We start from the raw sequence: 20,010 nt of genomic DNA on the forward strand, positions 1-20,010 counted from the left end.
ATACATTAAAATGTGCAAGTGAGAGTGCCCAAGAGAGGAGAAAAAGGAAACAAAACTAAAATATCTGTAGGCACCATGTTAGGCTTTGTAATAATTGAACAAGCCACCTGCATTGTAGCGTGTGGCCCCAGGAGATATGATACAACTGAAAGAAAAGGTGGCTGCTTGCAGTCCTTAATCACCCTATTGACCACTTTCACTTTCCTTGTTAATTAGGTAGCAGCGAATGCAGAAGAATAAACTTAGCACGTCTCTCCGGCTTGCCGGTAATATTCTTCATACACACTGTTGTCCTTTCAAAGCATTTTAACCAGGATAAGTTACATCTTTCTAGGAAACAGTCCACCTGGAGACCCCTGAGGGCACCATTTCAAAGCTGGCTGATAAGGATGTTTTACCCCTCTAAGTACCAAAATATGCCTTTTCTGCACAGCTGGAGAAGAATAAAAAAAAAAAAAAAAAAAAAAAGCATTACAACTACTTCTGGTTCAACTCTGAATTAAGCAAATTCCGTTCTACAAGTTGCTGAGCTTTTGGTGAAGGCAGATAGTATATGCAACGTCTTCAGTATTTCTGAACATGCTGGAAGGGGGCACAACTTGTGTTGTTACTTCTCAGAAATGTGGTAACTAGTATATTGAGACTATTTCCTTGAAAAAGGGGAAAATAATACACTGAAATGACTATTCTGTCAAAATAGCTTCTGCTGTGCTTACCTCTTTTTGGTGATGGTACCAATGATGAAGGTATTTTCTAGACAGTGAATGTCAACAAGCAGTCTTTAAAATTTTGTCCTGGCATGTTCTTAGTGTAGAATTTGGCTAAGACCCAGATGCCTTATGGATCTGGGGAGATCAATGGATGGGTTGTATCTATCCATCTGAGCTAGCCAAATAGCAAGAATGTGAGATGCAAGCGTGTGCTTGTGTGTGGTTTCCCTGACATTACCCTTACCTCCTGTGACTTTGGTGACTACCTGGGTGGTTTTCACAAAAGCTGAAGCTGAGGCTGACTCAGTTCCCACCGGCCTGAGTTGCAGAGGGGTTTTTGGAGGCTCCCAGGGCAATATTTCCAGCCTTGAATTCAGATGCTCAGGTCCAAGTTTAGGCCACTTGATAAGTTTTAATGTAATTTAATGATAGTCTTTTGCCACACATATTTAGCATGTCAGGCTGACACCTCAGGACTGCAGTGGTTTAGTGGTTTAAAGGCTGCAGTTGCATGTATTAGTGGCCTGTCAGTGTATTGTCTTGGCCAGGTAGGTAGTCAGCGGCCCAAATTGAGGTAACCAGCAGCGATCACAGTAAGCTTGCATAGGTCAAGTAGCTTCTCTCTGAATTCACAGCAATATTATTGTTTACTGTTTGGGCTGTGACAGCACCTGGAAGCCAGAGGTGCCGGTGGTGCCAGGAGGAGGAGGAGGTGCCTTCCCCAAAGAACGTGCAGCCCCAGCTTCCCCACTGCAGTCAGAGGCAAGTGAAATGGATGGTTGTAGCTTTGTGAAAATGCCCCTAGCTTCACTGCTCCCCTGCCTTTGGTGGAGGTGCCTGAGACCAAACTCTAGCACCAGTGGAAAAACAATGACCTACATGAATTGCAGAGACCAGAACAGAAGATCTGAATTTGCTGAAATTAGGGAGAATCTCTTAAGTCCAGCCTATTTTTAGAAGATCCTCTATGGAGAAAACAAAGTCTAATTAAAAACAGACTTCATTGTTGCAGTAACCCACCATTTCACATGTAACCCTGGGAGTCTTCCACCTCTCCCGGTTTGTTAAATCTCATTGTTAACTCTCTGCGTCCTCCTTAACTTCAAAGCCATATTCTGAATACTACCTTTTCCACCAGATCTTACTATTTTTAAGGCACAAAGTCAACATTGCCCTTATTAGGAAGTTCTGCTCCTTAATACTTATTTTTAGAGAATGTCACTTAAAATAATTTAATGTCTCTTCCTTTGGTAACTGTAGGCTTGGTGTTTTTACATGCGCTAATCTCCACTTAATCTTGAAGAGCATGAGGGAAAAGATCTTTTCGCAGAACAGTATAGTTTGGAAATTGTGCTTTTTTAATTACCAGTTGTGAAGAAATGTGCTTTTCCACAAGTTGACTTGCATAGTTTTCAGTGGTATAACAGGTTCTGAGGAGAGATCTCTGTCACAGATAGCAATTTGAGCTTCCCTCATTAGGATGCAATTGCATATTGTATTTATAAGAGTCCCCTAAATGCATTGTCTTACAGTTACTCCCTTTGTGGCAAATGAAGTCTATTTTTTTTCTTTCTTTCTCTTTAATACCCTTTCTCCTTTGCAAGCTGTAAGTAATTTTCAGAAAGTCTCAGGACACAAGGCCAGTCTCTCAGCACGTCCCAGCTTCCTTTCTCTAATGTGCCACCTCTGTGGCATTTCAGCAAAGCAGCCGATGGGAGCAGCAAGCAGTGGGCCAGAGGGCAGGGATCCTAATGATGAATCCTCACCGTCAACAATTCCATACCATGTTTCGGTCTTCCACAGGCTGACACCATTAGTATCTCCTGTGTCATCACCCAAAAGTCAGCAGCAGCTGCATGCTGAGGATGTTCAAGGATCTGAACACAACACTTGGACATCCATCCCACGAGGGACCGTGATGGTAATGAAATGGATGGCAGCCCCCTGCGAAGGGCCCACCAAGGCTCCAAGGACACCTGTGTCCTTGCTTTGGAAGCTCGCAGGCAATTGTGGGATTAAAGAGAAGGTTTACAAGGTCTTTGGAGACTTGTTAAAATGCACAGCTCTCTGACCCTTCTCCTACAACGTGCTGCCCTAGGACTAGGCCAGGAGAAGAGCTGAGAACTGAGTAGAAGGCTAGCCTGGAGACAGGTAAGCCTGGCCGCTTGGCTTCCCGGTGTGACAGCAAGCAAGCGATGGAGATGTTCTCCGTGCTAGGGCGGCGAGGACCTCTGCAGAGGTGGTGCGGGCAGGTGACTAAAGCCCTGCAGGCGCTGGGTGACTCAGGCGCCCCAGCCCCAGCCCTCCGCGGCCCTGCCTCGCCGGGGCTTGCGACGGGCGATGGCTGTGGGCAGGGGAGGCGCGCAGGGCAGCAGCGCCTACCGGCCTCCACATTTCTCGGCTGCCAGACCACATTCCTGGATGGCACTGTCTTGATGTGCCATCCTCAGGGTGCTCGCAGCCCTCGACCCTCTCACAACACACCATGTGTGGGCCGGGGCCTGGTGGGCTGGGACGCAGGGCGAGTAGAGGCGGCGGTGAGAACCAGCACGAGCACGTGGTCGAGTGGCAAGAGGTTCCTCTTCCTCTCCTTCTGGCTTGTTCGGGTGCAGCCAGACCGTGAGACTGAACAAACCTCAAACCTGCTGACGGCAAATTGCAGATTGTCTGATTTCAGCCCTCTGCTAGGCAGGTCCCTTCAGCCTCGGTCAAAACCTCCTCACTGGTGCAAGAGCTCCGTGTCCTTCCACTTCTACTCAGCAAACAGTCGGCAGCACCCCCTGGGCCCAGACATTTGTGTTCAATTACCTTGAATTTCATCACAGAAAGCAAATTTTGCCTGGCAGTTTCAGGCCGCAGCTTTGAAAGGGGCAAAACAAATGCCTCGGGTCACAGCCTGCTATATCTGATCAGCTCTCCAGATTTACGACCTTTTTTCCTGTTATGTGGTGTTGGCGTTGGGCATGTCCCTCGCTTTATTCTGCATCCAGCAGAAGGATCAGTGTAACAGGCTGCTGAGAACAACAGCGGTCGGCACACCAAGCTGGGTATGTACTGCTCCTTGCAGGACACATCTTACAGGAAACGCAGATATTAATCAGACTGTGCAGTTCGAGGGGAAAAAAAAATGCTGTAAATTGCGATCGAAGGAAAGTTGGAAACACAAGCTAGCAGGCGAAAAAGCTCTTGATGTCCTTGTGAGTTGACTGTCACCATTTCTCTGTAAAAAACACACTATTACTTCCTCTGCTGCAACTTCTCACGCTGCTCAAGTTCCTCAGGGGAAGTGAAGAAAACCCAGTAGAGAAGCAGATCAGGAGGGCATAGATGATGCGGTTGTGCAAGTGGTACGACTTGGGGATTTGGGGCATAAAACAGCCATAACATTCGTGTATTTATCTGGGTTGCTATCAGTGCTAGCTATCAACAGATTTTCAGTAAAATCAGCTGTAAACATGACTATTAAGACCTCTTAAAACCCAGTGAACTAGTTAAAAAAGAAGCCTTCCAATAAGAAATAACATGCCTTACAGTTGAATGCTAGGGCCTGTCAGTCAGTAGATGAAGCTTTTTACTGGGTTATAATCTTGCTTTCCCTCCAGCTAGAGCATGATGAAGAGATGGTGTATGGGAATCCTAGCAAAGAGACGAGCTGAGGGAGGTAGCCAGTATCACACCGACCCAGCACCTGACATTCTCCTCTCCACCCTCTCTAAACTGTGGTTGTCAGCTGAGCCATACCTGACTAATGCATACCTGAGGGATGCTGGAGGTGATTTGCACAACAGGACTCAAATGGCCTTGCCTAGGTCACATTTCCGTAACTGGTTTTGTGCTTCGGTTTGCTGAGCAGCTCTCACTAAGCGTAACACTTAACGTCACACTGCCGTGGCAGCAGGACTTCGGTGTGAAGCCTTTGGGCTTAGAAATCCCCACGGCTTCCCCATGTACTCAGATGTCTATGTTCCTGCATGAGAAAGGGCAGTCTTTAGTTAATCTTTCGATTGTTTAAGTCACTGTTAAGGCCATTCCTCCCTATCACCCCAGCTGGGAGGGAAGCACGAGCATGAGGTGATGCTCAGACACTTGGTCAAGCCCTGTCCTGCCCCAGCCAGGCCTGAAGCAACATGCTGTTCCCCTGTGACAACTTCGCTCAGCTCTTGCCACCCTGCTGCGGGCAGGAGCATTAGATCAGGCTCGTTAGGCTTCATGGTCTCACTTTACCCCAACCACGGAAGACTGGTAGATTGACTTTCTTGGAGGCATTCCTCGCTCTGCTGTGCCCTCCATTCAGATGCTGGGACTGGGACTCGTGAAAAGAGCAGGCTGGTGGCAAGCAAGGGGGGGTGCAGGAAGGAAGACAAATAGGCTTGCAAGAACCTTCCTGTTTACCACATGGCTTAGAAAAAAAGAAAAAGAAAAAATGAGCAGAAAAGAAAAAGCAGAATACACACACCCTAGCTACATTATCTTCACTGGCATAGGGCTAGCTTGGCCTGGCAGCTTAAGACTTGAGGCCAAATTTGCCCCTGCCACAAGCGTGTTTACTTTAGAGGAGTTTACTCGAGAGAGAAATCTGGCCCCTCAAGCCTGAATACTTGCACTGTGCTAGCGAGCGCGCATGGGAAGCCTGAGAACAATGCGCCGGGCCTCTGGCTCCCCGCCACACCGGGGAGGTCATTTTCTTCTCGGCAATTAGTGAAGTGGTGGCATCCCTAAAAGGAGTGAATAAACACATTCAGGCCTGCTCGGTCCCCGCTTTGCTCTGTTCTCACCGTGATTCCTTCTGGGTGTGCGGTGGGGCCCCAGCCAGAGCAAGCCCGGTCGCTGTGTGCAGCGCTTTCATTCAGGCCCGCTTGGCTGGGCGGTCGGAAGGGGCTTTTGGAAGAGAGAAGGGGGGAAATAACCCTTTAGTTTGCTTCTTTTACAACAAATGTCTGTTCTTTTTCTTTTCAGGGAGGGGAAAGATGCCAGCTTCTCTAAGAAAACTGCGGCAAATGGCTATTTTTATGGGAGTGTTCAGCGGTGGGGGATGTGTGGTGATGTATAATCTTATGCAAAGTAAGTCTCGGTGCTGTTAGCAACCTTATTTCTCCTCTGCCCCTTTCATTTGCTTTTGTGTGGCAGGGAAAATAGCAGTGTGTAAGGTCTGAAAAGCACATGAAGTTAAGGGAAGTGTGGCTGAAACTGCTGGGTTCTGCCTCTGCTTTATTTAATCCCTGGGCTGATTCCCTCTGTAACACACTGCTGCACCCATTTCCAAAGGTGGGTGTTACACCAAGGGCAGACTGCTGTGGTCACTGGAAATGCTGGGAGGTTTCTTGGGGGCTAAGATGAAACGAAAGCTGAGGCAGTCATGTACATTTCATCTCTTATTGAGATTTTACAACTGGGCAGGAAAGAGAGAGTCACTTAAAGGAGGGTCTGTGAGAACGTATTCAAGTCTAGCAGTTTTTAATCAGTGAATCTTTGTGGTGCTGGCCCGTAAACACAACAGCCTCTGATGTGCTGAAGATTGTATTAATTTCTCCTGAAGACTATGACCTTAATCATGATCAACATTAAGAAGAGAAAGGAGAGAAAAGCTAGGCAGGTAACATTGCTGTTCACAGACAGACCTAATAGCCACATGTCTTTGGCTGAGAATTCAAAGTGTTAGCTCTAGCGATATAATTCTTTTTAAAATTATTTCTAGATATTTAGCATCAGAAAAGAAATAGGGTCAAGAAGTCGGTAGGACCCCCAGATAGTCAAATCCTATCTCTCACTTGCTGGTACTACCACATGATACTGCTTTTACCTACCCTTATATCAGAGGATGCTGCCAGAAAAGTGTAGCTGAGCCTGTTCCTCAAGCCCTGAGATAAGTTGTGAAACCTCCCCTTCATTTTACACGTATTAATAACAAATCAGACAAGGCTGGAAAGCAGGCTTTAATTTTAGTCAGCTCGTGCCCTCGAGCTCAGGAGTATATGACAGATATATGATCCTCTTATGCTTTAAAATATTGAATCTGGCTTTAACAAGGACATTAGCATTTTTTAATTTTCAGCTTCGGCATTGCTATCTGGAAATCTCTGAAAAAAAAAAACTTCTCCCCTGTGCTGCTGAAAGTAAAGCAGCTCCTTGCCTGCATCGCTGAGCCACGTAATCAGATGGCTCAGCACGGTGGCTATCTCTCGCTTTGCTGCAGAACCGATGGCCCCTGAGCACATCCCTGATTACACAGTGACAGGCCAACTGGGCTGCCAAAAGAAAGCTTTCTACTGATGGCTATGTCGCTCTGTAGCCTCCAAAAGACAGAGAGGCCAAGCTGGGAACTGTCCCCCCCTTTGCCCACACTCAGGGCCATCCCAGTTCCTTCTGCCCAGTGTACTGAACTGGCTCAGAGGGAGCAAACAGTTTCCATAATGGTGGGAGCGGGGGGAAGAGGGGTGCTTCCCTCCCCTTCCTTCAGGCTGAAATAGTTTGCATGCACGTGTTCTCTTTGAAAGCTTGTACAAACATTCAGGTAATCATATTTCTACTCTCCGTCTTTGCCTCCACTCCCTCCCTTACGGGAGCAGTCTCCCTGGCCAACCCCAGCGTGCTCTCAGCTTTCCTACTGCAAGCAGGCTGACAGACAGATCGCTGGGCCTCTTGCATTCGCTACTCAAGGTGAGATGCTGCTGGAATGCCTGAGCTGGGGCAGTGGGAAACTCAAGCCATTTTCCCCTCCAACCTGGAGGCTAAGTACAACATACTTCTAACACGAGCTGGGTGGCTGCTTGCCACTGTCAGTAGGCACTAAAGGGTCAGCATGCTCCTGAGGATGGCCCAGGAGGACAAGAGGGCCTGGCCAACACAGGCTGCAGGCCAGCAAAGCTCTTTCTGTGCCACCAACTAGATGCTGTCTGCTTGCAGGGGATGCCTCTAGCTAGGGAGAGTAGGCAGCATCCCTCAGCCTCATGCTCTGAGAGTAATACCAACAGGCAGAAGACCAGGAAACAACCATACACCTTATTTTAAGCTCTTTGGAAGACAAGAACAAAGTTACCAGAGTAGGATTTTAATTTGTGCACACCCTTAGCTTGACACTGCCCTTCTTGATGTCAGCAGAAGGGAGTTAGGCTGGCATGAAGCATGTCTAGAAATCTCATCTGGCAAGCCGTAAGATGTTTTTAGCCAAATCTCCACCTCCATAGGAAGGTCGGCACATTTCCAGCCTTGCAGTTCTGCGTTGTGCAGTGGTCACCAGTGGACAGCATTTCCTAGCTGTGCAGAGCAGCCAGGCACTGATAAATAGCAATTTACCACAATTGTCCTCCATACGCCAGCACTGCGGCATCCAGTCTGCCGTGCTATTGTTGCTGGTTGACCATTAAATTTAATGGCACTTCCTTGTGCCTCCGTTTTAATATACCCTTCAGGAGAGTCGCAGCTTCACGGCTGCCACTTGAAAAGCTGTATCAAAACCACAGCAAGGGCTTCACAGCAGCAGCAGCAGCTGTTGCTGTCCCACATCAGTGTCTGTGGAATAAATATTCTCTATTCTTATTTTCTCTATCTCCTCTAAGAAGATTGAGTCACATTCAGAACATTTGCAAATATTCATCCTTACACCTCTTTGCCTTATTTTTTACCCCCTCTTTTACAAAATATACAACAGACACGGACACCCAGTCATAAGCTGAACTGTACATCAGTATGGAACAGGCTGTCTGCAGATATTCAGAGCCCTTTTCACTTAAATGTACTGGGTAGAATTGCAGTCCAACACTGCTTCTTTGATACAAGGGCTCGTTTCCTCCTTTAGCCAGATTTATCCTACTAAGTAGTTTTGAACTGTGTTTCAGGGAGAGTGTGGGGGTCTGGAGGAAGTATCTTTAAAAAAAAAAACACAACACAAAACCAAATCGTATCTTTAGATTTTAAGTAGACAGTCTCCTCATTATCCTGTTTCTCTCATCTAGAAGGCTTTGCCAGGACCCAGTATTATCAGCAGGGTTTGGAGCAACTCAACAACAATCCCACTGCCCTGGAAGCCCTGGGTGCTCCCCCTCTAAAGGTTCACAACATCCGACTGACAGATGGGAGTAACCGCGTGGACACAGAAAGAGCTCAGGTAACGCTGGGGAGATTGTGTCACAGCTTCCTGGGGTGTCAGCACAGGTGAAAAGAGATCAGCACTGGGGTTTTTGGCAGGTCACAAGTGACCTGGGAGCAGAAGTCCCATGGCGAGGCAGTAGGATGGGGTGCCAGTTGATTTGGAGAAGCAACAGATTTCCAGGCATAAATCTGTTGCTCCAACAAGAACTAGAAACAGCAAGAACAGCATCTGCATTTTGTGCTGTATGGGCACATCACAGAATGATAGAGGACCTTCCAAGTTAGTGAATCCCCCTCCTACTGCAAGCCACAAAACAATTTTCAGAAACATATTAAGCTCCAGCTTTAAACTAGCTGTTGCCTCCCTTCCCCCCAGGTATGTTCCGTGCTAGTTTTTAAAGCTTTGTTCAGGAGAGGGTTTTACAGCCACGCACGAGGTGTGCTGCGGAGCTGCAGCACAAACGGCGTGTTTTCTAAAGCACCAGTAAGGCTGTGCCATGGAGGAGGACTGCCTGGCACGGGGCTGAGCGCTCACATTATTACATAGTCGCCAGAGAATGCTGCGCTGGGCGCTGGATGTTGCACAAGGCTGACTTGCATCACCCCAGGGTTGGGCTGAGGCAAACCTCACAAATACAAGTCAACTTCCTCTCTGGGCCTGGCCATCTGAAAAGGGCTTTGCATTCTGTGTTTTTACCCAGAGACTTCACGTCCTTAAGAACAGGACTGTCTGTTCTTCCTTGTTTTTGCTAGTGACCCAGGACATCCTTAGAGAGCTCTTCAGGCAACTCGCTGAGGGATTGTGTCACTTTTGAATCATTTTGTTCCTTATGATTCTTCTATTTTTGAGACCTAGGGACTAAATAAGGACAGTAAAGAATGTGCCAGATATTGCAGGTGAAGGAGGAGACTGTCGGGGCAAGAAAACCGACCTTTAACCAGCTCACATGAAATTGCACTTCCCATCTTACTCCAGCCAGGTTTCACCTACGTAATACCCTAGGCCAAAATGTTACCCAGGTTTTAGAGGTTTTACCAGAAACCTTATCTTAGGCCAAAAATATGGGAAAAATGCACAACCGCTTGTGCTGATTGAAGAAAAAGAAGAGAACTTTTCCCACTCATATTTTCCTGTGTCACCCTTTGAGAATGATAGTCACTTGAGTGACTCAGGGTGAAATCAAAACCCTGCCTTCTGCCAGACCTCACCCCAGACATAAACCACCAACTTTCCTTTCCACTTTTTCATGCTCTCAGTCACAGTGAACATTCATGTTTTCATGAAATAAACTAGTTAATCATCATAGAGAGATTTACTGACTCCACAACATTCCTACCTCCTACCTACTGGTCCCGTTTGAGAACTCGGGGCATTTTCCATTTGTGGCTCCAGTACAACCAGCAAGCACTACACCTGAAACATTGCTTTTATTCAAATATTAGACTGAGTGCAGTTAGCTAAGACCTGCAGCACTGAGCACAGCTTTGTTTATTAACTACCCTGAACGGTAGAATTTGTGGCACCAACAAAATAATTGAATGTCTTATTACCTCGATGCATCTTAATGGGCTGACTGATGTGTAGATAGTCAATCTACGGGCTTGTTATGGTTATGGGAAGCTCGAGCATAATGCAGGTCACCTCTGGATCACCATGCATTCTGGTGAGGAAAGGTGTTTGCTCATAAATATTTCAGAGAGCGAGTGGTTTTCCCTGGGGGCTGCAGCTGTAACACAGTACATTCTTTCAGCAGAGATTAATGTATGGCAGAACAGGCGTACTTGTATAGCCACGTACACGTTAGCCATTAGAGGAGCTTAGTGAAACTTTTGAAATGTGTTTAAAAAACAAAATGAGAGTTTAAGTTAAAAGGGGGCAGGTTGCTGCTTTGACTGTAAAAGGAGTAAATTTCCATTTCAGGAACACGCTTCATTGAATCTCTAACATACTTGTACATCTGCAGATAAAGTTACCTGTATCTGGAACAAAATCAGCGGGGTACCTCTACATTGACTCAGAAATGGACCACTCCTGTCAATGGTGCGTACTGGGGGAAGTACTGGGAGAAACACAGAGATGCAGGGACAGAAGTGGTAGGAGAAAACAGTGGAGCAGGATAATTGGTTTAGTCATTGGGTTGCTGAGATCACACATGCAAAGAAAGAGGAAATTCATGTCTGAGGATCTTGTGAAAGGTTGTTACCATCATTATGACAAAAATGTAAATTAGTTGAGAAACAGACTGAATACATCCCCATGAATACAAGTGTAAGAACAGCATGAGCCATTCATTTGGGTGAAATGTCTTCTACAAATCATAACTCAGTATACAGATAGATACTGTGAGCCAAGGGAGCATCTTGTTCCCTCTCACCCCTCTTCGCCAAGGAGATGTTGAGGCCACTTGAGTGGTGGTCCCAACTTCAGTATTAGGTATTGCACTAGGGGAGTTATCTTGCATGTTGTATCAGAGGATATCAAGGTAAGCTAAAAATCAGGCATTTTTTATTTCAAATTATATAATAAATACGGTCCTTATAGTTAAAAAGAAGTGCTAGAACAGATATGTTGCAGTAAAAGCATGCTCTGACTCCACATCACATAGCAATATTACATCTTTGTAGTACTGAAGCCTGAAAATCTCCCTTTTCAAGGTGAAATGCTTGTAGAACTGAGCATTACTACAGGAATTCAAAGTCCATCTTCCACTGCAAAAGAGGAAATTTTATTAGATGAAAATCTCTTCACATGCATTTATTCTTCAAGTTTGTTAGACACTTCTGATAGCTGTATTTAGAAACCCAGAGCTGCAACGTTTTTGCTCAGTTCCCACCAGCCATATGGTATTGTTGTCATTTCATAATTAGATAACCACAACTTACTGGATTTCTGCTCAGAATAACTACGGGAAGCAAGGTTTAAAAGCATGGGAGGAAGGCACTATACTGAGATTTCAGAGATTCAGGGCCAGAGCTGGCCTCCTTCCTAGCTGCCAAAGATACCCCCAGAGGTCCTCGGGCATCTTTTGTGCCCACCTGTGCTTTTCTGGGGATCTGTACCCTGACACGCTTGCTCCTCACTATCCCCTCCTCACAGATGGAGGGAAATAGCAGTTCCTCCCTCTTTCACAGAGCTAATGTGAGGACAATTAAAGATTTAAAGATGTGAAAATACAGTAGTAAGCAAAATGCATATGTATCTATCAGGGTTTTATTTTAAAGCGAGCTCTTTGCACATTTCCACCTGCAAGTTGAAAAAAAAAAGAAAAGAATGCATTTTCTGGCAAAATGATTTGTGGCAGACAAACCTGTCAAACTCAACTGCCACAGCGTACGCGTGGGGCCTACACACGGATCCGCTTGGGGCTCGACAGCACGTTGTGTCCTTGCACCTGCCTGGGAACTAAAAACAAAATCGTTTGTTCTTGTCTGCTCCACGAAGAAGAGTTCCTGAAATCCCTGGTAGGAGTAGCAAATGTCTAAGTGTGCCATGCTGCTGTGGTCCTGTACAGCAGGCACACAGACCCAAGAGGCAATGTTAAATGGCGTGAAATGACACTGGGAGGTAAGCTCCAGAAGCACTTAAATGCTTCAGACTATGAGTGGACAGTCTGTCCGTCAGTTTTTTTTTTTTTTTTTAAATAGCCAAATAAAAGAAAAATGAGCTGGTTTGAACCTGGATGAGGGAGTGTTTGCTGGTAGGCAGGCAGTGCAGGGACGGGGAGGGTGCAGAGCTCCCTGCCCAGAGGCGACGGAGGCCCAGGGGCGGGTGGACAGACCGCAGGCAAGGCACCGGTCCTGCCAAGAGCCACTTGCAGGCTTCTGCCCTGAGGTGAGCAGAGAAGATCTGAGACCCCAGGCTATGCCAAGGGGAGCAGCTTCTGCAAGCCCTGCACTTGCTGACCGTTGGCAAGTGAGGTGGTTATTCTCAGTGGGTCAGATCGAGCCAGAGGGCTGGCAAGCGAAGAGCCTTGCTGTAGATTCATCGCAGAGAGGTGCAGCAGTCTAATTACCTAATTGTGTGTACTCAGCACTGACTCCAGTAAGAGCAGAGCTGGGTGCCTGCCAGGAGCTTTAAAAATCCTGTCGTAGTGTGCTGGGATAATGGTCCTTCCCAGCTGGAAAACCGGCACGAGCAGGCTCACAGAAGTGGTTTTGGAGCAGAGCTTTGAGGAAGCAAAAGGCTCCCCCTCTGCATCCAACAAACGCAGTTTTTCTTCTCCTTTGAGTAACCACTGTCGTACCCTGTCAGTTTTTCAGCAGTCACACTGAGCGATCGCACAGTGTTCAAACTCTCCCAAGCTAGGATAATTCCTTAGCAACACAGCCCGGCTCCAAGGCTGGAGAGGAGCGAGGCAAGGAATGCACCGACAGGATGAAGGGGAAGAAAGGCGCGGGGTCGGCAGGGAGAGGGGAGTGACCTAGCTAAAAATAGCTGCCAGGATTTTATTCAGGTTGCAACAAACAGGAGCATGTATCCTAGAGCTTTAAATCTGGGCTGTGCTACTCCGTTAGGGAAAATAGCTTTCAGAACTGGCACTTGCAAATAAAGCTTTACAATAATTAGGTGATTTTTTTTTTTTTTTTAAGAGCAATGAATGCATGGAATGATTTGTTTCTCGATGCCAGCTGTTTTTACACCAATATTACTGCTAGATTAAAAGTGATTAAAGCCAGTTAAAAGCTCTTTTGGTTTGTGTCAGCTGGCGCCTTCAGGATGTCACCTTGAAGCTCCGGGATGGACAGAATATTTCAGTCTACCATTCCCCTGTGAAAAGCATCAGTGTGCAAGGAGGCTAATGGTCCAAGGCAGCTGCTTCTCCACCTCCTACTGAACCGAAGGAGCCATTAATTGATTGCATCACGCTGTGCACATGGATGCACGCCGGTGTTGCAGAGGACGATGTCCCCAAAGTGGATACTCTGAAGACAGTTTCGTCTCCAGCACTGACCTGTGTCATTATTGTCATGCTTGTATGTTCAGCAAAAGCCTCAAATAAAGATATTGCAACAAGAGTTGCTCTTCCAAAGGCCACGCGTTGTGTCCTGTGTATGCTGGTATTATGAATTTGAAGGAAACAAACTGCCAAGGAATGGGGCTTTTCTTACAATTACAGACCTATATCTGGACATTGGGGTTGCTCTTTCATGGCTAGAGGACTTAGTCAGCTTCTCAAAGCAATTCCCTCACTGCTTCTGCTTTCCCTGCTTCTCAGCAAGGTGTTACCTAAAGCAGAAGGGAGGAGCAGCCAAGGTGAAGCTCGGGCAGCATCCCCCTCCATTGCTAATGAAGCAGTCCCATATCAGGCAGGTTTGCACCATCAATTGTCATTAAAAAGCTCATGAGATAATAAAGGCCACCGACCATAAGCTCAGCATTCCAGGAAGAGGCTCACTACGCGACTTGCCGATGCTGAAGATTACTCAGAACAAGCCACTGTTTCGTATCAGCACTGCCAAAGACAAGCTGGGGAGAGCACATTAGCTCTCCCAGTCCCATTTAGGGAGGAAAACACTCAGGAGGTGCAAAACAGGTAAAATACTGCCATGGTACAGCCAGACGACAAGAGATTTTGCCACTTGATTTTACCACCGCAGCAGCCCAGCCAACAGAAGTAAAGAACTGCCCAACACCAGAAGCAAGTTAGGGAATATGCAAAAACAAACCAAACAAAAACACTGCTCATTCTGCTGCCTTGCAAAGGCTAAGGCACAGGCTGAGAAGGTGAAGAGACACAAGTAATTGGCCTGCTTTAATTCCTTGAAGTAGCATGCAAGCCACTGAAAACATCCAGAGAAAGTATTTTTCACTACTGTAACAGAGCAGCTTAGTCAAGATGCAGCTGGTGAAAACCTAGAGCTAACACCACTCAATTCCTTTTTTTTTCCATTTTTTTTTTCCATTTTTTTCACCTCTCTATCCTAACGTTCAGTTTTTACTGCTAGTAATGATTATTAGTGAAGGGAGAGCTAGAAGAAATGATCATTAAAAGACCAGAAAGCGCTGTCCTGCTCAGCAACGATCCAGCAAACACGGCAGTGTGGCTTTTGAAGAAGTCTGAAGAGCAAATGCCAAAGCAAATGGAGGGCTGGACTAAAGATCCACAGCAAAACATCTCTGTGATGAACCACTGTAGAAGTAAAAAACACACAGGATCTAGTTTAGGGATTACAAGCGGCTGCCCAGGACGAACACCACCTGCGAGACTTGATCCAGCCTGTAGGGATGCCCAGCACACCTGGGAAAGGATTAGGATGCATCAAGGAGAGACAGCATGTCCCAGCTTCAAGATGAAATCACTGCCATATGCTTTCACAAAACAAAACAAACAAAACACACAAAACACACAGCACATGATTTAGAAACGTTCACTCTGCACTGCTTCAGCCCACGCAGCAAGAAATGCACCCGGAGATCTCCTGCCACCTCGGAGGTTGGGCAACTCCGGCTTTTGGTCGACTGCTGAAGACCAGTGGGGCTTTACACATGCCAGGACCTGGTACGTGCTGCTGTTCGCCTTCTCTTTGTCCCTTCAGGGAAATGGAGTTTTTGTACAGACTGTGCCTCTCATGTTCCCCCTAGAGACCTAGGGCTGCCCTTTGAGCTGCAGGCACTCCTAACCAATCCATCCCAGCCATCCCAACCAAACCATGGGTTCATCAAAGCCACGAGGACACGCAGTATCATCGTGTTTTGCCATTTTTTTCCTCCAACTCCAGTCTTTAAGCCTGGAGAAGGAAGAAAGGGGTGGGTGGGGTTGGAAGCCAACAGATGAGGGGAGTGGGACAAGAGGAAAGTCACACTAAAACCCCTGCACTTGTTTTAAGACCTATCATTTGCAAACACTGAATTTCTTACCTCCTGACCTTGAAGAGCCTCAGAAGCCACTTCCTCTCGGTGTTTCAGCTGTTTTAGGCTGCACGTATTCAAAGGGAGCACAAAGCAGCCGGCTGATGTGCTGAGGAGCTGCTTCAGCCATGTGGCTCCCATTAAGCGCGCCGCAGCCCACGGCTGCTGCTCGCAGAGAGGACGCAGGTGCAGCAGGGGCAGCCAAGAGGCTTTGCAGCACGCCAGGAAAAGGAGGAGAGCAAAGGTCTCAAAACCACTAGCAGCTGCTGAAAGCCCAAATAACTTCAGGAGGGCTCCTATGCACCCCTCGTCTCCTCACAGTCTTTTCCACTGAGGAACAAGGGAGCAGATTGGGTTGCATTTAACTTTTTCATCAGGTCATTGGAACTCTAATTCATTGTAATTACGTCGTGTTGTATGCCACTAGACACCGATCTGGACAATCATTTCATTTTTATTGAGAAAACATTCATCTTTTGTTAAAAGACACCCCAAAAAAAGTTATGTTCTATTTAGGAGGCCCTTCTTTTCTTATCAGGAGGGGTAAGGTGAACAGGGGCCTCTGGGGGCTACCCGGTCCCCCTGCCTCGCCCACAGCAGGAACAAATAGAGCAGACTGCCTGTGACCTGCCAGGTTTCGACCATCTCCAGGGAGGAAGACTCCACTCCACACATATTTTGTCCTGGCTTCACTCTTCCTTCACAGGTGTTTGTATGCATCGGTAGGATTTCTGCTCCCCCTGCCCCGAAGCCATCCCTTCTCCATGCTGACGATCCCAGGTGCCCCAGCCTCATGGCAGGTGCCGCAGTCCTTTAATCACCGTAGCCATTTGAAGTACGTTAAATGATTTCTCTTAAATTGACTTGAAAATGTCTGCAGTTCCTTTTCCAGTTGTTTGTGTTGCTAAACCATCCATCATCGCCACAGCCGCTGTTGGATTACATTTGCTCCTTACTCTCTAGGTTGATTTTAACAGCTCCTTCCAGGCGGTCATCACCCCGAAGGGAACTATCAGGAAGGCAAGCTGCTCAGGGCAAGGACCTAATTTATGGCTAACGAACAATAAACAAGTATTGTTTAGCAGAGCTACAGCACTTGCACCTAATAGGAATTAGGCCTGATTAGTGCAAACGGGCTGCATTAAACCAGACGGTTTAAAAGCAGTAGCTTCTCCCAGACTAAGTGGGCTGATGGGTGCCTTTTTGGGCATACCTCTCTGGGTAGTCACAGTTTTGGCCAGCTCATGGGCCTGTCAGCTCACTCTCCAGCTTGGGCAGGTACCTTGTGCTGCACGGGGCACGTGAGTCATTTTGATTCACATCCCATTTAGAAAGAAGAGCGTATCCAATTCTTTCCCATTTGCCTGCATCTTAACCACTTGTTGAAGCAAGAAGCCTTTTCCTATGTGTTTTCTGCTAAACCTCCCACAAAGCTCCCTGCAGCAGGGCCCAAGCAATCCCATAATACTGGTGGTAGCAGAGACCTGTCGCGTTCTTGGCATTACTTTGGAAAGCACACCACACCTGCCTAAGCACCTCTGGTAACTTTGTGTATTATTTTACCAAATAAATAAAATGCTAGAATCTTGTCATTTCTAAAGGGATCTAATCCTGCTTCCATTAACTGGCCTTACAAGGGGGTTCAGAAGCAAGCACCTTTGTTAAAAAGCTCCTGATAGACAGCCAGTGCCTCTCCTTGCTTGTTGAAGCCCATGACGAGGCCTTCCATCCAACATCAGGGCAGCAGGACCTCACTGGGTACTGCTGGAAGGTGGCAATCAGCACGGCAATACCCCAGCGGCTCAGGAGATTTTCCTGTAAGGAGTAGCCAAAAGGCACCCGCGCAATTCAGCCTGCACACTGAGATTACAAATTAACCTAGGGGCTGGGATGCTCAGACCTCAATAAACAGCCAAAGAATCAATGCTGTTCAGTTCTCTGCATTCACAGGAACAAGATAATCCCTTTTAGTAGCCAAATTCCTCCTCCTTCCCTAGTTTTACTGGAAGTGTTGTGGGCCTGATGCTGTGTTTCACTGTGAAAAATCCTCACCTATTCTTAATTAAGAGAGATTTTATCACACACACCTGGATTTATTTCTTTTTCTTGTTTTATAGAAGTTTCAGGTTGTATTTTTATGGAAACAAATTATTTCACTATTACAGAGCTATACAGTTGTCCTGTAACAGGAACGATTAATGAAACGCAGTAGTGCAAAAAGAGGAAATATTTTTCTCCCCCAGCACCTAGCTCTGGCTCTCCGCGCAGGCAGTCATGCCAGACAAGTGGCCTGCTTGTGGACACAGCGCAGTACGGAGGGGATGCCAGAGGGTCACCACTCCAGGACACCTTTCAGCAGGACTTCTTAAACATGGATTAATGCTGATTTGCATCTGCTCCACCCTGTTCTGGACACGCAGCCATCCCGCGTCTCACACCATTCGCTGCCATTTAACTTCCACCTCTCTAACCCTGCATCTTCAGCCAGGTCATTTCCCACCGGTCAGGCCCCTGAAAGAACAGTCCTAAATTTAATGGCAATATATTTATATGTTTAGCATACATGAAGAAAAAAATACGAGAGGATTTCGGTGGGTAATGTGACTATATTTATTAATCCCAAGGACAGTTTAATTCAACATCTGTAAATGATGCATCATGGAGACGTCTACAATGCAAACATATTCCTTTATACTGGAAAAGATTACTGGTGACCTTTGTGCACCAAATATAAATTGAACAAGTACTTAATATACAGAAAACTAAGATATCAGTAACTGTGCTATGTGGGCATTGAGAAAAACAAACGTACAGCAGTTCGCAGAGAACAGCCAGGGCATTGGGACAGGAGACTCCAAACAGCGAACACTGACCCAGTCCCAGCAGCACATTTCTAGCTCTCAGGCGAAGCCAAGCATGAAGGCACGGATGCACCAAGCACAGAGGGGCTGGAGCTGCAGCCCCTTGTCATGCCGCACTGCGCCCTGACATCGAGCCCGGCGACCACGCAGCTGCTGTGCGGCAGAGAAATTGGCATAACTTAATCCCATTTGAAATTAGTAGATGTTGACTTCAAGATTTATTTTTTTTTTAAATAAATTTATTATGTTTTGAAGTGTTTTCACAATGCATGAGGAACAAAAGCCAGTTAAAAAGAAAAAAAAGGCAAAGTCTCACTGTAAAGCTTCTGTACCTTGGCAGAAGTACAACAACCTGACACTACTTCCTTAAACACTGGAACTGTCTTTCACGAACTGCTCCTGGGCTATCTTATGAGAGACCCCGAGCCATGGCATTGAGCGGTGCAAGGCCCCTCTTCCCCGTCCCCCCAGCAGGGGATGGGTGTTAGTTAGAAATGCAAACACTGAACAGCCACCGAGATGCGTGTGGCAGTTTGGCAGCTGGATTGTACACTGGGATCCTCAACCAAAAAATGCAAAAAATGAAACAAATGACAACACAAATGTTGCTTTGGACCAAAAAAAAAATACTATTTGTTACAGAGTTTTAGTTTAGTGACAATCTATAGCCTCTCGCCTAGAGGCGAGCATCGCAAGGAGACTGAAGACAAAGCTTTGCTTCCAACCAGCTGCTTGGCATTTATTTTAGCTGCAATGCTGGCAGAGGCCTGCGCCTCGCAGCCCCACCCCGCCACACGTGGCTGTGGTTGGTGCCTCCTGCACCAAGCCCCCAGAAGCTGCGGTGTCCAGCACTGTCCAAGCACACGTGAGCTGCCTTCCACCTTCCCGCGTTGGAGCAGGTGGCGGCTGTGCTCCAAGGGCAGCCAGCGGGTGCTGGGCCCAGCCAGCTGAAGGCCTGCGGAGCGGGCCCCACAAGCAACGAGGGCTGAGAAGCCGATACCTGCCCCGCCACCACCCCCTTCCCCACCGGTTCTTACAGCATAAGCAGCTTTTTTTCCCCAAACTGTGTCTGTGCAGCCAGCCACACTCTAGGAGCTGCAGAGAATCGGCCCTTCACGAGCTTGGGGCTTGTTCCCAGCCCGAACGCTGGCAGCTTGGCCTCAACAGCCCCTTCCTCAAGCGTAGGGAAAAAGTGCCTCACCGACAGCTTTACCCACACTTAGTGGCACAGAAATTGCTTAAAACATGTGGGAGTGGTGGACAGTCTGCAGTTACACCTCACAGAAACTTTCCTATTACAGGGCCCACCTCAGGCGCCATGTTTATAACAACACTGTTGAACTTCCACAGCTTTACGCACGTTCCTAATGATGCCAATAACACCGCACAGCTGCATGTTAAGGCACAAAAAGCTGAACAAAAACACAGCCCCCTGGAAATCTCGGAGCAGCCAGCTCAGCAGCAGCTGGCCCTGGGGTAGGCCCACAGCTTGCCTACACGC

General features: G+C 47.1%; 1 protein-coding gene across 2 annotated transcripts in view; it reads left to right on the top strand.

The window, feature by feature from the left end:
* Positions 1-13,828, top strand: part of COA1 (cytochrome c oxidase assembly factor 1) — a 52,518-nt gene extending 38,690 nt beyond the window's left edge. Inside the window, exons 1-5 of one of the 2 annotated variants that reach the window (XM_068674871.1) lie at positions 5,335-5,386; positions 5,667-5,771; positions 8,663-8,814; positions 10,763-10,839; positions 13,502-13,828. In XM_068674871.1, coding sequence (XP_068530972.1) covers positions 5,350-5,386; positions 5,667-5,771; positions 8,663-8,814; positions 10,763-10,839; positions 13,502-13,598 — 468 coding nt within the window. In that variant the 5' untranslated portion in view covers positions 5,335-5,349 and the 3' untranslated portion in view covers positions 13,599-13,828. Of the gene's footprint in view, positions 1-5,334; positions 5,387-5,666; positions 5,772-8,662; positions 8,815-10,762; positions 10,840-13,501 lie in introns of those variants that run through there. The other variant, XM_068674872.1, reaches the window with a different exon arrangement.
* The last annotated feature ends 6,182 nt before the right edge of the window (positions 13,829-20,010 follow it).

Source organism: Anas acuta, chromosome 2 (assembly GCF_963932015.1).
Source record: "Anas acuta chromosome 2, bAnaAcu1.1, whole genome shotgun sequence".
Lineage (NCBI taxonomy): Eukaryota > Metazoa > Chordata > Aves > Anseriformes > Anatidae > Anas > Anas acuta.